The 15,704-nt window shown below is 38.6% G+C and overlaps 1 protein-coding gene across 3 annotated transcripts in view; it reads left to right on the top strand.

The window, feature by feature from the left end:
* Positions 1 to 5,473, top strand: part of LOC139765906 (kinesin heavy chain-like) — a 909,514-nt gene extending 904,041 nt beyond the window's left edge. For 2 of the 3 annotated variants that reach the window (XM_071693867.1, XM_071693860.1), the window contains exon 23: positions 4,896 to 5,043. In XM_071693867.1, the coding sequence (XP_071549968.1) occupies positions 4,896 to 4,909 (14 nt within the window). In that variant the 3' untranslated portion in view covers positions 4,910 to 5,043. Of the gene's footprint in view, positions 1 to 4,895 lie in introns of all 3 variants that reach the window. The other variant, XM_071693874.1, reaches the window with a different exon arrangement.
* Positions 5,474 to 15,704: the final 10,231 nt, after the last annotated feature.

Genomic DNA, 15,704 nt, shown 5'->3' with positions numbered 1-15,704 from the left:
AAAAGTGAGTGCTCAAATTACAGAGGTATAAGTTTGTTAAGTATTCCTGGGAAATCTTATGAGAGAGTATTGATTGAGAGGGTGAAGGCATGTACAGAGCATCAGACTGAGGAAGAGCAGTGTGGTTTCAGAAATGGAAGAGGATGTGTGGATCAGGTGTTTGCTTTGTAGAATGTATGTGAGAAGTACTTAGAAAAGCAAATGGATTTGTATGTAGCATTTATGGATCTGGACAAGGCATATGATAGAGTTCTATCTGATAGAGTTACTCTGTGGAAGGTATTAAGAATATATGGTGTGGGAGGCAAGTTGTTAGGAGCAGTGAAAAGTTTTTATCGAGGATTTAAGGCATGTGTACGTGTAGGAAGAGAGGAAAGTGACTGGTTCTCATTGATTGTTGGTTTGTGGCAGGGGTGCATGATGTCTCCATGGTTGTTTAATTTGTTTATGGATGGGTTGTTAGGGAGGTGAATGCAAGAGTTTTGGAAAGAGGGGCAATTATGCAGTCTGTTGGGGATGAGAGAGCTTGGGAAGTGAGTCAGTTGTTGTTCGCTGATGATACAGCGCTGGTGGCAGATTCGGGTAAGAAACTACAGAAGCTGGTGACTGAGTTTGGTAAAGTGTGTGAAAGAAGAAAGCTGAGAATAAATGTGAATAAGAGCAAGGTTATTAGGTATAGTAGGCTTGAGGGACAAGTCAATTGGGAGGTAAGTTTGAATGGAGAAAAACTGGAGGAAGTGAGGTGTTTTAAATATCTGGGAGTGGATTTGGCAGCGGATGGAACCATGGAAGCGGAAGTGAATCATAGGGTGGGGGAGGAGGCGAAAGGTCTGGGAGCGTTGAAAAATGTGTGGAAGTCGAGAACATTATCTTGGAAAGCAAAAATGGGTATGTTTAAGGAATAGTGTTTCCAACAATCTTATATGGTTGCGAGGCATGGCCTATAAATAGTTGTGAGGAGGAGGGTGGATGTGCTGGAAATGAGATGTTTGAGGACAATATGTGGTGTGAGGTTGTTTGATCGAGTGGTAATAAAAAGAGTGTGGTTGAGAGAGCAGAAGAGGGTGTTTTGAAATGGTTTGGTCGCATGGAGAGAATGAGTGAGGAACGATTGACAAAGAGGATATATTTGTCAGAGGTGGAGGGAACGAGGAGGAGTGGGAGACCAAATTAGAGGTGGAGAGATTGAGTGAAAAAGATCCTGAGCAATCAGGGCCTGAACATGCAGGAGGGTGAAAGGCGTGCAAGGAATAGAGTGAATTGGAATGATATGGTATACTGGGGTCGACATGCTGTCAATGGATTGAACCAGGGCATGTGAAGCATCTGGGGTAAACCATGGAAAATTTTGTAGAGCCTGGATGTAGAAAGGGAGCTGTAGTTTTGGTGCATTATAAGTGACAGCTAGAGACTGAGTGTGAGTGAATGTGGCCTTTGTTGTCTTTTCTTAGCGCTACCTCGTGCACATGCGGGGGGAGGGGGCTGTCATTTCATGTGTGGTCGGGTGGCAACGGGAATGAATAAGGGCAGACAGTATGAATTATGTACATGTGTATATGTCAGTGTTTATATATATATGTATACTTTGAGATGTATAGGTATGTATATGTGCATGCATGGACATGTATGTATATACATGTGTATGTGGGTGGGTTGGGCTATTCTTTCATCTGTTTCCTTGCGCTACCTCGCTAACGCGGGAGACAGCAACATATTATAATGAATAGATAAATGAATATTAAAACATCTCTCTGATTGAATTTGTCAAAACATCCTATTGAATCCTTCATAGAATTTATTAAATATTTCTAACCTAACATGGATGCATCGTGTGTGCCCATGTAGTTGACAGATATCCCTTATTCTTGCAATTCTTAAGACATGTAAAGATCCTGATGATGCTACAAGGTACAGACTTATTGCACTGACTGGCTGTCTTTTCAACGTAATTAAAAAGTGAGTAATGATGAATTGTTTTGGTACAATTTATGTATGTATATGTGCATGTGTATATATGTATATGTCTATGTATGTATTTGTATATATACATTGAAATGTATAAGTATATATATGTCTGTGTGGGCGTTTATGTATATACATGTGTATGTGTGTGGGTTGGGCCATTTCTTTTGTCTGTTTCCTTGCGCTACCTCGCTAAAGCAGGAGACAGCGACTAAGTATGATAATAATAATAGTAATACTTCTCTCAGTCATTTGCACTCCTTCCTTGTAAGTATCATCCAAATAATACCTCTCTTTTCTCTTTCACTAACAACTTTAGTGAAAATAGTAATAATATTTATTTTATTATACTTTGTCACTGTCTTCCATGTTAGCAACGTAGCGCAATGAAACAGACAAAAGAATGGCCCAACCCACCCACATACACATGTATATACAGACATGTCCACACACACACACACATATACATACCTATACATCTCAACGTATACATATATATACATACACAGACATATACATATATACACATGTACATAATTCATACTGTCTGCCCTCATTCATTTCCATCGGCACCCCGCCACACATGAAATGACAGCCCCCTCCCCCCACATGTGAGCGGGGTAGCACTAGGAAAAGACAAGAAAGGCCACATTCATTCACACTCAGTCTCTAGCTGTCATGTATAATGCACCAAAACTACAGCTCCCTTTCCACATCCAGGCCCCACAAAACTTTCCATGGTTTACCCCAGATGCTTCACATGCCCTGGTTCAATCCATCGACAGCACGTCGACCCCAGTATACCCTATCGTTCCAATTCACTCTATTCCATGCATGCCTTTAACCCTCCTGCATTTTCAGGCCCCAATCACTCAAAATCTTTTTCACTCCATCTTTCCACCTCCAATTTGGTCTCCCACTTTTCATTCCCTCCACCTCTAACACATATATCCTCTTTGTCAATCTTTCTCTACTCATTCTCTCCATGTGACCAGACCATTTCAAAACACCCTCTTCTGCTCTCTCAACAACACTCTTTTTATTACCACACATCTCTCTCACCCTTTCATTACTTACTTGATCAAACCACCTCACACCACATATTGTCCTCAAAAATCTCATTTCCAGCACATCCACCCTCCTTCGCACAACTCTATCTATAGCCCACGCCTCGCAACCATATAACTTTGTTGGAACCACTATTCCTTCAAACATATCCATTTTTGCTTTCCAAGATAACATTCTCAACTCCCACACATTTTTCAACGCTCCCAGAACTTTCACCCCCTCCCCCACCCTATGATTCACTTCTGCTTCCATGGTTCCATCCGCTGCCAAATCCACTCCCAGATATCTAAAACACTTCACTTCCTCCAGTTTTTCTCCATTCAAACTTACCTCCCAGTTGACTTGTCCCTCAACCCTACTGTACCTAATAAGCTTGCTCTCATTCACATTTACTCTCAGCTTTCTTCTTTCACGCACTTTACCAAACTCACTCACCAGCTTCTGCAGTTTCTTACCTGAATCATCAGCAAACAACTGACTCACTTCCCAAGCTCTCTCATCCACAACAGAATGCATACTGGCCCCTCTCTCCAAAACTCTTGCATTCACCTCCCTAACAACCCCATCCATAAACAAATTAAACAACCATGGAGACATCACGCACCCCTGGCACAAACCAACATTCAATGAGAACCAATCACTTTCCTCTCTACCTACAAGTACACATGCCTTACAGCCTCGATAAAAACTTTTCACTGCTTCTAACAACTTACCTCCAACTTCATATATTCTTAATACCTTCCACAGAGCATCTCTGTCAACTCTATCATATGCCTTCTCCAGATCCATAAATGCTACATACAAATCCATTTGCTTTTCTGAATATTTCTCACATACATTTTTCAAAGCAAACACCTGATCCACACATCCTCTACCACTTCTGAAACCACACTGCTCTTCCCCAATCTGATGCTCTGTACATGCCTTCACCCTCTCAATCACTACCCTCCCATATAATTTTCCAGGAACAACAAACTTATACCTCTGTAATTTGAGCACTCACTCTTATCTCCTTTGCCTTTGTTTAATGGCACTATGCAAGCATTCCGCCAGTCCTCAGGCACCTCACCATGAGTCATACATACATTAAATAACCTTACCAACCAGTCAACAATACAGTCACCCCCTTTTTTAATAAATTCCACTGCAATACCATTCAAACCCGCTGCCTTGCTGGCTCTCACCTTCCGCAAAGCTTTTACTACCTCTTCTCTGTTTACCAAATCATTCTCCCTAACCCTCTCACTTTGCACCTCACCTCAACCAAAACACCCTATATCTGCCACTCTATCATCAAACACATTCAACAAACCTTCAAAATACTCACTCCATTTCCTTCTCACATCACCACTACTTGTTATCACCTCCCCATTAGCCCCTTTCACCGATGTTCCCATTTGTTCCCTTGTCTTACTTTATTTACCTTCTTCCAAAACATCTATTTATTCTCCCTAAAATTTAATGATACTCTCTCACCCCAACTCTCATTTGCCCTCTATTTCGCCTCTTGCACCTTTCTCTTGACCTCCTGCCTCTTCCTTTTATACATCTCCCAGTTATTTGCATTATTTCCCTGCAAAAATCGTCCAAATGCCTCTCTCTTCTCTTTCACTAATAATCTTACTTCTTCATCCCTCCACTCACTACCCTTTCTAATCTGCCCACCTCCTACGCTTCTCATGCCACAAGCATCTTTTGCACAAGCCATCACTTCTTCCCTAAATACATCTCATTCTTCCCCCACACCCCTTACGTCCTTTGTTCTCACCTTTTTCCATTCTGTACTCAGTAATAATATTGGTTGTAATTATAGCATATCATCTTAAACAAATGACATTCTAATAAAAAATTTCTCCTATTTCCAGCCTCAAACAGCTAGATGTGCAGCCCTGTGATTATCCTGTAAAAACCCTAGCAACCACTTACCACTAGCGCCAGAAACCTATGATTAGACTTTCAGCGTCCCCTGCTTCATGCAAGCTTCCAGCATCAGAATGTTTCATCCATTACATTGATTCATAGGCATTGTCCACATAATTGTCAAAAGTATGAAATAATTCCCTTTGATTGGAAGCCTTCCTTATTTTGTTTTACCAAAAAGAAATTGCACATTAATCATTTTAGTTTGTCCTAATTATTTCCAGCATGTTAGACTTCAATATTTACATATCTCCATAATATGTCTAAGATATTATCATCTGGGAAATAGTGAATCAATTTAGCTTTATTAAGGTTAGTTTTTATCTGTACAAAATATGCGGTCATTATATTATATGTATTTAAGCAGATTGTTCAGGGACATTATATCTTCCATGTAGGATTTCATTATTTTGCTTTTATTTTCAGTATTCAATTGATCATAAAAGACTTTGAACATATGCATGAAACAGCACATGCTTCATAAGATTTGTAATATATTCACCTAATACATATACAATTCTGACGCCAGCTTTATTTCCCTTATTTCATAATACCTAGCAGTGATATTTAGTGACTAATCTAAGAAAATTGGAGTTGTCCACAGCAATAACAATAAAAAGTATTTCAGATTGTGACTTTTTTCTCTTCTTTTTTTTCTTTAAATTAAGAAAGGGCTCCTGATTTTTACTTTATATGGCAGATCCTCACTATGGCTCATATGATAAGCACCATTCTCACTGATCACAGAAATCAAAGAATACTCACCATGGGAAATGTTTATGGAACCTATTAGAATGGCTGTCCTTGAAAATATTGGAAAAGGCATTTATGAACAAACACTGTCTTACCCCTGGATATTTGATGATGAAGATTTTGCTTTGTAATGCTTGAATTATCTATACATTTTAGAATGACTATTGAACTGCTGTATTACTACAAAACATCTATCTTTTCTTGATTTCCATATTATTACATGTCAGTGCTTGACCTTTAGGGAAGTCTTTGACTTTTGTGTTTTAGACAGACACCTCTGTATTTGGCCTTCAACAAAACGTGAGTGCTATATCAAAATATACCTGATCTTATTCATATATAGCATGAGTTAGATATCCCAAGATATCAGACTTTGAAGTATGAAGAATATGTACAACAGTGTGTCAAGGGACTAGACAACAGTTCTTAGGTAAAGCCAAATTGCTTGGTCTGTTTGTAGCTATGATAATGATAATCAGTTCTGTTAAAATCAAGTATACTGCCAATCTTGTATTAACCATTCTGGTAGTCTGTACTGTATTGACTGATATGGATGATTCCTTTGGATATTTTCACAGTTATATGGTTGATAACTCTGTGCTGTCTCATGCTACATAGAATAAGAATATTGAGAAGCTACGCTTGAATTGTATAACAGTTATTATCAGATGTTGCAACAGTTGTTTTATTATTGCATCATATCATTAGGTTTATGTTGTAGGTATGCATGTTGAATTTAAAGTTTTTTCTCGTCATGGATTTGTTTGATAGTTATTTACATATAACTTGTTTTCTAGGTTTGTACATTCTCCTTATATTTCGTTCTTTTCAGTTTATGTATAACAAGCAGGAAACTCAACTTTTCGTTAGAGAAAAGTGAGCAAGTTCTGTAAGTCTTGTATGGTGTTGAGAAGGAAATATAGGGCTATATGTATAAGGTCCACTTAAGTCGATGTGATAGACTTACAGTGCACTAGTTACCATCTGACCCCTCTCAACATTCTTTTGGATGTTGTTTCCCCCAGTACATGAACACTCCTTGAATGTGATGTATGGGACATCATAAATGTTTTGAGTACTTGAAAAAGACCCGGTAGCCATTAGAATATTTGATGTATGCTTTGAATTAGGTCATGTGCGTTGTAAATGTATCACTGAATTAAGTAGGAAGGGAGGGAGAACCTGAACATGTACTGTATATACCTTACTAGACAGCCTCTTCTAATACTCGCTTCAGAAAAGTGTGGGAACTCCAATTACTAGTCTCAGAAGATACTTATGATTCTTATGTGAAAACAGAATATCTACTCTAAGTAAGTTAAAGAAAAGTGAAATATGTTCATTGAAGAGATATATCAGATGTGGAACCTATGAAGTAAGTAAGCCTAATAACAGAGGATTACTTTATTTCATTCATAAATTAAATTTATAAAAATTGAAAGATGTTTGGATCTTTTAGTGTGGTGTTAGCTTTAATTACAACATACATGATGTAATGTGTATGTTCAGAGTGTTTGTACAGATATCATAGATTGTAATAGGCATCTACTAGAAGTCTCCCAGTTTTGAGTGGGATACCTTTATGTGATTTTTTTTTCTTTAAATGGCAGTGACATTTATAATTATCATATTGAATAATGAGTTATCAGTGTTATTTCCATATTTCACAAAGACTGTTTTTAATTAAGCTCCTTCCATGATCAGTGGTGTAGCATAACTTGCATAGATGAATAGTATTCTCTAAAACATAATGAGATACCAGCTGATGAGGAGCTTAGTGTGATAATATTTTCTTAGGTAGGAAATGGTGGCTCAAGTTTTGTTTTTTGGTGGCAAGACAAGAGACATGGGTTCACATAGTTAATGATCAGATGCACCATTGGCTGTGTTTTTTAAAAGGAAAGCAACATGTACAACATAGAAATAGAATTAAAAGAAGCAGTGATCATTCACTGATGAAGGCTATTCTTGATACAAATTTGGGATACTGGAACAAGAGAACCTTATATAAAGGTAAGAATGTATTCCATTATGTCCTCCATCTTGTCGTTATACAGAACCAGTCTTCTTGCCAGCAGATTACCCGGTCACCATAGTAACCAGGTAGTATATCTTTTGTCAAGTCCATCTTGCATTCTCTGGAAACATTGATCATCCCAGCAACAGAAATATGAACTGAAGGACATTAATTGCATTACATTTAAACCACAAGATATTGTTCATAATTTCAATATTTCTTTACAGTCCATAAGTGGATATACAGATTACATCACATCTGATATTAATAAGTTACTTTACAAATTATGTCTCCAGTGGCCATTCCTATCTTCCTCAAGATTGAAAGGAAAGTTAAAAATGAAAGACTGGCTTTCAGTTATAAATGATACAACTTTTGAAAAGATACAAGTGATAGCTTTCACTGAGTTCAGTAGATGACCAGCATATGCAATGTGAAAGCCTTACAGTTTGAGTTGTAATGAAATTGCATTCAAAGTAATTTTGAAACCACTAAAATTGTTTGCTGTAACCAGTTTGGTTGAGACATGTTCCAGAGAAAATCAGAAGGGCTGCTGCCTCAGTTGTGCATGGCATTCTTTTCTCATGTTTTGTATTCTTAATAATCCATCACTAATAATTTATGCATTTGAATTAGACATTATGCAGAAGTCATTTATTCTTCTGCAAAATCTAACATTCTTGACTTTACAATACAATGGCGAGATCAGCAAATATATCTATGATAAGATTTCACTGAGATCCATAGCAATATAGTGTTTGGAGTTCAGCTGATGATCACGTCACCCATTCAAATGATCTCTAGGCCTCTGCAACCATGAAAACAAAGAATCACTCATACATACTGTGTATCACAGAAGAAATTAGAGTGAATGAGTTTCATTCATATTAATGTTGCTTTTAAGTGATACAGCCCAGAGACTCCTAACTATTCATACCGACAGACTGCAAAATGCTGAGGGGGAATGCACAAAGACTGGATCATAATGTTGATTTTCAGACCTTGTTTAACTTTGATATAGAGAGTTCAGAATATATATATATATATATATATATATATATATATATATATATATATATATATATATATATATATATATATATATATATTAATGTGGCAATGTTTGTCAGTAGGTCAAATGTCATGTGGCACCAGTTTCAGAGAGAACAATCAGTGTACCTGTTTTTACCAAATGATACAGATTCGTTTTGAAGTTTAGTGTAAACAAAACATTATCAGGACATTGCCTCTAAATACTGTACATTACACGATTTTATAATAATGCCAATAAAAGAGGAATCTATTCTTGTGAATTGCTACAGACCCTCTGCTTCAATATGCTTTTGTGGTGCATATGAAAACATTGTTGAGCATAACTGTTTGTAGGCCCCATGTCTATAATCACTGAAAATATGACAAATTATATACCAAAGGCAAATGTTAAGCCCAAGATGTAGCTTAGTTATAAGGTTTTACGATGTGGTATGCTTTCCAGTATTCTGCTGACCACTCCAGATCCTAACATGGATTGAAACATTCACACACTCTGGTTGTTGACTATGATAATTAGAGTCAATTAATAGTTATCAGATGTTTGCAAATTCTTGCATATTAATTATCTTTTATAATTATTATGCTGCTATTCAGCACTAGAGGAAGTTGCTCTTGTCAGTCAATATTATGATCATAAAGTGCAAAGCTTCCTTGCTGCAACACAAATGGGATTTTATGGGTAGTCTGTCCCACATTCCATCATGTTTCATATATGTGTAGAAGATTCAGCTTTCCTGGAACCTTTAGGGTTCCTGATGTCTCAATTGGCTGGTTGGGAGTGAATGAATGTTGGTTTCAAAATTCATCAAGTGTGATGTGTATTTCTAATTTCATATGTCATTTCAGCTTATTTCATTTTAATGGGCCATGTGCATGTGATGCAAATAATATATATTTGTTGTATCCCATTGTTTGGCTACATAATCTCACTATATTGGGAAAGAAACCAGAAGAAAATTATTTTGTATGCCTATGGTACTGTATCCTTGTATTATACACCTCATAAAACTTGTGTGTTTCATTACTCATTTACCTTAAAATAGATGATAATGAGTCTTTCTGTATTCTACATATGCAAACAAGGTTTTAGTATAGTAAATAAGTTCTGTGTGTGCTTACCTATACATGGAAGGGGGGTCCTCAAAATATGAAAAATAACAACAAACACTTAGAGGCAACTTGAATATACTGACTACATGGACATTACCATATGCAATACTCTAATAATGTCTTGTAAAGTCTTGTAAAGCTGTGTGGCTTTACAGTACTGTCTTGTATGCCCTTGACAGGATTATTCATTTCACTATACCAATACACAGTCTAGTGATTTTAGTATCCTCTGATACTGCTGCTGTTGTTACTCAAATTAGTACTTTATCAATACTACTAATACTGATAATGAAAATGATAATGGTAATTATAATAATTTTTCATACTTCATTGCCGTATCCCGTGTTAGCGAGGAAGTGCTAGGCAACAGAATAAAAGAGATACATTCACTCGCATACACATATATATCTATATGTTATACAGTTGCAAGCCATGGGCTATAGATAGGGTTGTGTGGAGGAGTGTGAATGTGTTGGAAATGAAATTTTTGAGGACAATATGTGGTGTAAGGTTGTTTGATGGAGTAAGTAATAAAAGGGTAAGAGAGATGTGTGGTAATAAAAAGAGTGTGTTTAAGAGCAGAAGAGGGTGTGTTGAAATGATTCGGTCGCATGGAGCGCATGAGTGAGGAAAGATTGACAAAGAGGATATATGTGTCAAAGGTAGAGGGAATGAGGATAAGCGAGAGACCAAATTGGAGGTAGAAGGATGGAGTAAAAAAGATTCTGAGTGATTGGAGCCTAAACATAAAGAAGGGCAAAAGGTGTGCAAGGAATGGAGTGAATTGGAACAATGTGGTATACCAGGGTTGACATGCTGTCAATGGATTGAACCAGGGCATGTGTAGCGTCTAGGGTAAACCATGGAAAGTTTTGCGGGGCCTGGATGTGTAAAGGGAGTTGTGGTTTCGGTGCATAACACATGACAGGTAGAGACTGAGTGTGAACAAATGTGGCCTTTTTTGTTTTACCTAGCACTACTCGAGGGGGAAAGAAGATGCCATCTCATGTGTGGCGGGATGGTGGCGGTAATGGATGAAGGCAGCAAGAATGAATATGTCCATATGTATATACGTATATGTCTGTGTATGTATATGTATGTATACATTGAAATGTATAGGTATGCACGTGTGTGGGCGGTTATGTATATACATGTGTATGTGGGTGGGTTGGGCCATTCATTCGTCTGTTTCCTTGCACACTTTCGCTAACGTGGGAGACAGTGATTAAGTATAATAAATAAATATGAAATATTATTTATATTTGTATTTATTATACTTTGTTGCTGTCTCCTGCATTAGCAAGGTAGCACAAGGAAACAGACAAAAGAATGGCCCAACCCACCCACATACACATGTACATACATACATGTCCACACACAGCACATATACATACCCATACATCTCAATGTATACATACAAATACACACACAGACATATACATATATACACATGTACATAATTCATACTGTTTGCCCTTATTCATTCCCATCGCCACCCCGCCACACATGAAATGGCAACCCCCTCCCCCAGCAAGTGCATGAGGTAGCGCTAAGAAAAGACAACAAAGGCCACATTCATTCACACTCAGTCTCTAGCTGTCATGTTTAATGCACTGAAACCACAGCTCACTTTAGAAAAGACAACAAAGGCCACATTCGTTCACACTCAGTCTCTAGCTGTCATGTATAATGCACCAAAACTACAGCTCCCTTTCCGCATCCAGGCCCCACAAAACTTTCCATGGTTTACCCCAGACGCTTCACATGCCCTGGCTCAATCCATTGACAGCACGTTGACCCCAGTATACCACATCGTTCCAATTCACTCTATTCCTTGCACGCCATTCACCCTCCTGCATGTTCAGGCCCCGATCGCTCAAAATCTTTTTCACTCCATCTTTCCACTTCCAATTTGGTCTCCCACTTCTCGTTCCCTCCACCTCTGACACATATATCCTCTTTGTCAATCTTTCTCTACTCATTCTCTCCTTGTGACCAAACCATATCAAAACACCCTCTTCTGCTCTCTCAACCACACTCTTTTTATTACCACACATCTCTCTCTTACCCTTTCATTACTTACTCGATCAAACCACCTCACACCACATATTGTCCTCAAACATCTCATTCCCAGCACATCCACCCTCCTCCGCACAACTTTTTCTATAGCCAATGCCTCGCAACCATATAACATTGTTGGAACCACTAATCCTTCAAACATACCCATTTTTGCTTTCCAAGATAATGTTCTCGACTTCCACACATTTTTCAATGTTCCCAGAACTTTCGCTCCCTCCCCCACCCTTTGATTCACTTCCGCTTCCATGATTCCATCCACTGCTAAATCCACTCCCAGATATCTGAAACGTTTCACTTCCTCTTAATTTTTCTCCTTTCAAACTTACATCCTAAATAACTTGTCCTTCAAATCTTATTCACATTTAGTCTCAACTTTCTCCATTCGCACACTTCTCCAAGCTGTCACCAACCTCTGCAGTTGCTCTCCCAAATCACCCACTAGAGCTGTGTTATTGGCGAACAACAACTGAGTCACTTCCCAGGCCCTCTCATCCACAACAGACTGCATACTTGCCCCTCTCTCCAAAACTTAAATTTACCTCCTTAACCACCCCATACATAAACAACTAAAACAAGCATGGGGACATCACACACCCCTGCCACAAACCAACATTCATTAGGAACTAATCACTCTCCTCTCTTCCAACTTGAACACATGCCTAATAATAATATAATACGGTTGATAGAGATGCCTAAAGCATCTCTATCAACCTTATCATATGCCTTCTCCAGATCCATAAAGGCTACCTACAAATCCATCTGTTTTTCTAAGTATTTCATGCATACTATATCTGCCACTTTATCATCAAACACATTCAGCAAACCTTCAAAATATTCACTCAATCTCCTCACTTCATCACTACCTGTTATTACTTCCCCACTTGCCCCTTACCGATGTTCCCATTTGTTCTCTTGTCTTTTTTTTTTTTTTTTTTTATACTTTGTCGCTGTCTCCCGCGTTTGCGAGGTAGCGCAAGGAAACAGACGAAAGAAATGGCCCAACCCTCCCCATACACATGTACATACACACGTCCACACACGCAAATATACATACCTACACAGCTTTCCATGGTTTACCCCGGACGCTTCACATGCCTTGATTCAATCCACTGACAGCACGTCAACCCCTGTATACCACATCGCTCCAATTCACTCTATTCCTTGCCCTCCTTTCACCCTCCTGCATGTTCAGGCCCCGATCACACAAAATCCTTTTCACTCCATCTTTCCACCTCCAATTTGGTCTCCCTCTTCTCCTCGTTCCCTCCACCTCCGACACATATATCCTCTTGGTCAATCTTTCCTCACTCATTCTCTCCATGTGCCCAAACCATTTCAAAACACCCTCTTCTGCTCTCTCAACCACGCTCTTTTTATTTCCACACATCTCTCTTACCCTTACGTTACTTACTCGATCAAACCACCTCACACCACACATTGTCCTCAAACATCTCATTTCCAGCACATCCATCCTCCTGCGCACAACTCTATCCATAGCCCACGCCTCGCAACCATACAACATTGTTGGAACTACTATTCCTTCAAACATACCCATTTTTGCTTTCCGGGATAATGTTCTCGACTTCCACACATTTTTCAAGGCTCCCAAAATTTTCGCCCCCTCCCCCACCCTATGATCCACTTCTGCTTCCATGGTTCCATCCGCTGACAGATCCACTCCCAGATATCTAAAACACTTCACTTCCTCCAGTTTTTCTCCATTCAAACTCACCTCCCAATTGACTTTTCTCTTGTCTTATGCACATTATTTACCTCCTTCCAAAGCATCTTTTTATTCTCCCTAAGATTTACTGATACTCTCTCACCCCAACTCTCATTTGCCATCTTTTTCACCTCTTGCTTCTTTATCTTGACCTCCTGCCACTTTCTTTTATATATCTCCCAGCCATTTGCACTACTTCCCTGCAAGTAACGTCCAAACGCCTCTCTTTTCTCTTTCAGTAACAAACTTACTTCTTCACCCACCACTTACTACCCTTTCTAATCTGCCCAACTCCCACCTTTCTCATGCTACATGTATCATTTGCACAGGCCATCACTGCTTCCCTCAATACATCCCATTCCTTACCCACTCCCCTCATGTCATTTGCTCTCACCTTTTGCCACTCTACACTCAGTCTCTCATAGTACCTCTTCACACAAGTCTCCTTTCCAAGCTTACTTAATATTACCACCCTCTTCCCCCCAACATCCTCTCTTCTTTTCTAGAAACCTTTACAAATTTTCACCTTCCCCTCCACAAGATAGTGATCAGACAACCCCCCTAGCTGCCCCTCTCAGCACATTAACAATCAAAAGTCTCTCTTTTACACCTAAATCAATTAACACGCAATCCAATAATGCCCATTGACCATCTCTCCTACTCACATACATATACTTATGTATATCTCTCATTTTAAACCAAGTATTCCCAATCACCAGTCGTTTTCAGCACACAAATCCACAAGTTCTTCACCATTTCCATTTACAACACTGAGCACCCCATGTTCACCAATTATATACTCCACTGCCACATTACTCACCTTCGCATTTAAATCACCCATCACTATGACCCGGACTCGGCTGCTCCCAAAACACGTGCCTCATAATCTTCCTTCTCATTACCAGGTGCACAGGCACCAATAATCATCCATCTTTCTCCAGCCACTTTCCATTTTACCCAAATCAGGCTAGAAGTCACTTTCTTACACTCTACCATACTCCCACAACTGCTTCAGGAGTAGTGCTACACCTTCTTTAGCTCTTGTCCCTTTAGCCAGGGGTTGGTGAAAGGACAAGAAAGGACAAAAGGTATATATATATATACGAATAAAGTGTATATGAACGCGCACCTTCATAGAACATACAAAGCTCCAACAGCCAGGATCGAACCTGGGACCCCTTGTGCCTCTTGCACAAGGGGTCCCAGGTTCTATCCTGGCTGTTGGAGCTTTGTATGATATATATATATATATATATATATATATATATATATATATATATATATATATATATATATATATATATTATATATATATATATATATATATATATATATATATATATATATATATATATATATCCCTGGGGATAGGGGATGAAGAATACTTCCCACGTATTCCCTGCGTGTCGTAGAAGGCGACTAAAAGGGGAGGGAGCGGGAGGCTGGAAATCCTCCCCTCTCTTTTTTTTTTTTTTTATTTTCCAAAAGAAGGAACAGAGGGGGGCCAGGTGAGGATATTCCACAAAGGCCCAGTCCTCTGTTCTTAACGCTACCTCACTAATGCGGGAAATGGCGGATAGTTTAATATATATATATATATATATATATATATATATATATATATATATATATATATATTCATACACCTCGTTGATGCCGGGGGGGGGAACGATGCTGCTTCCTGTGGGGCGGGGTAGCGACGAAATGGATGAAGGCAAGCATGAAAAATATATATATATATATATATATATATATATATATATATATATATATATATATATATATATATTGGAAAGGATCACAATTTTGCGCGTGAGCAAGATATTCCTATGAGTCCACGGGGAAAATGAAACACGGAAAGTTCCCAAGTGCACTTTCGTGTAATAATCACATCATCAGGGGAGACACAAGAGAGAAATATAACAGTCAGTTGATATACATCGAAGAGACGAAGCTAGGACGCCATTTGGTAAACATGTTAACCAAATTTGTTAAACATGTTTACCAAATTTCCAACCT

This window comes from Panulirus ornatus, chromosome 4 (genome assembly GCF_036320965.1).
Source record: "Panulirus ornatus isolate Po-2019 chromosome 4, ASM3632096v1, whole genome shotgun sequence".
NCBI lineage: Eukaryota > Metazoa > Arthropoda > Malacostraca > Decapoda > Palinuridae > Panulirus > Panulirus ornatus.
The sequence above is the reverse complement of the archived record's forward strand: the minus strand, read 5'-3'. Positions and strand labels throughout refer to the sequence as shown.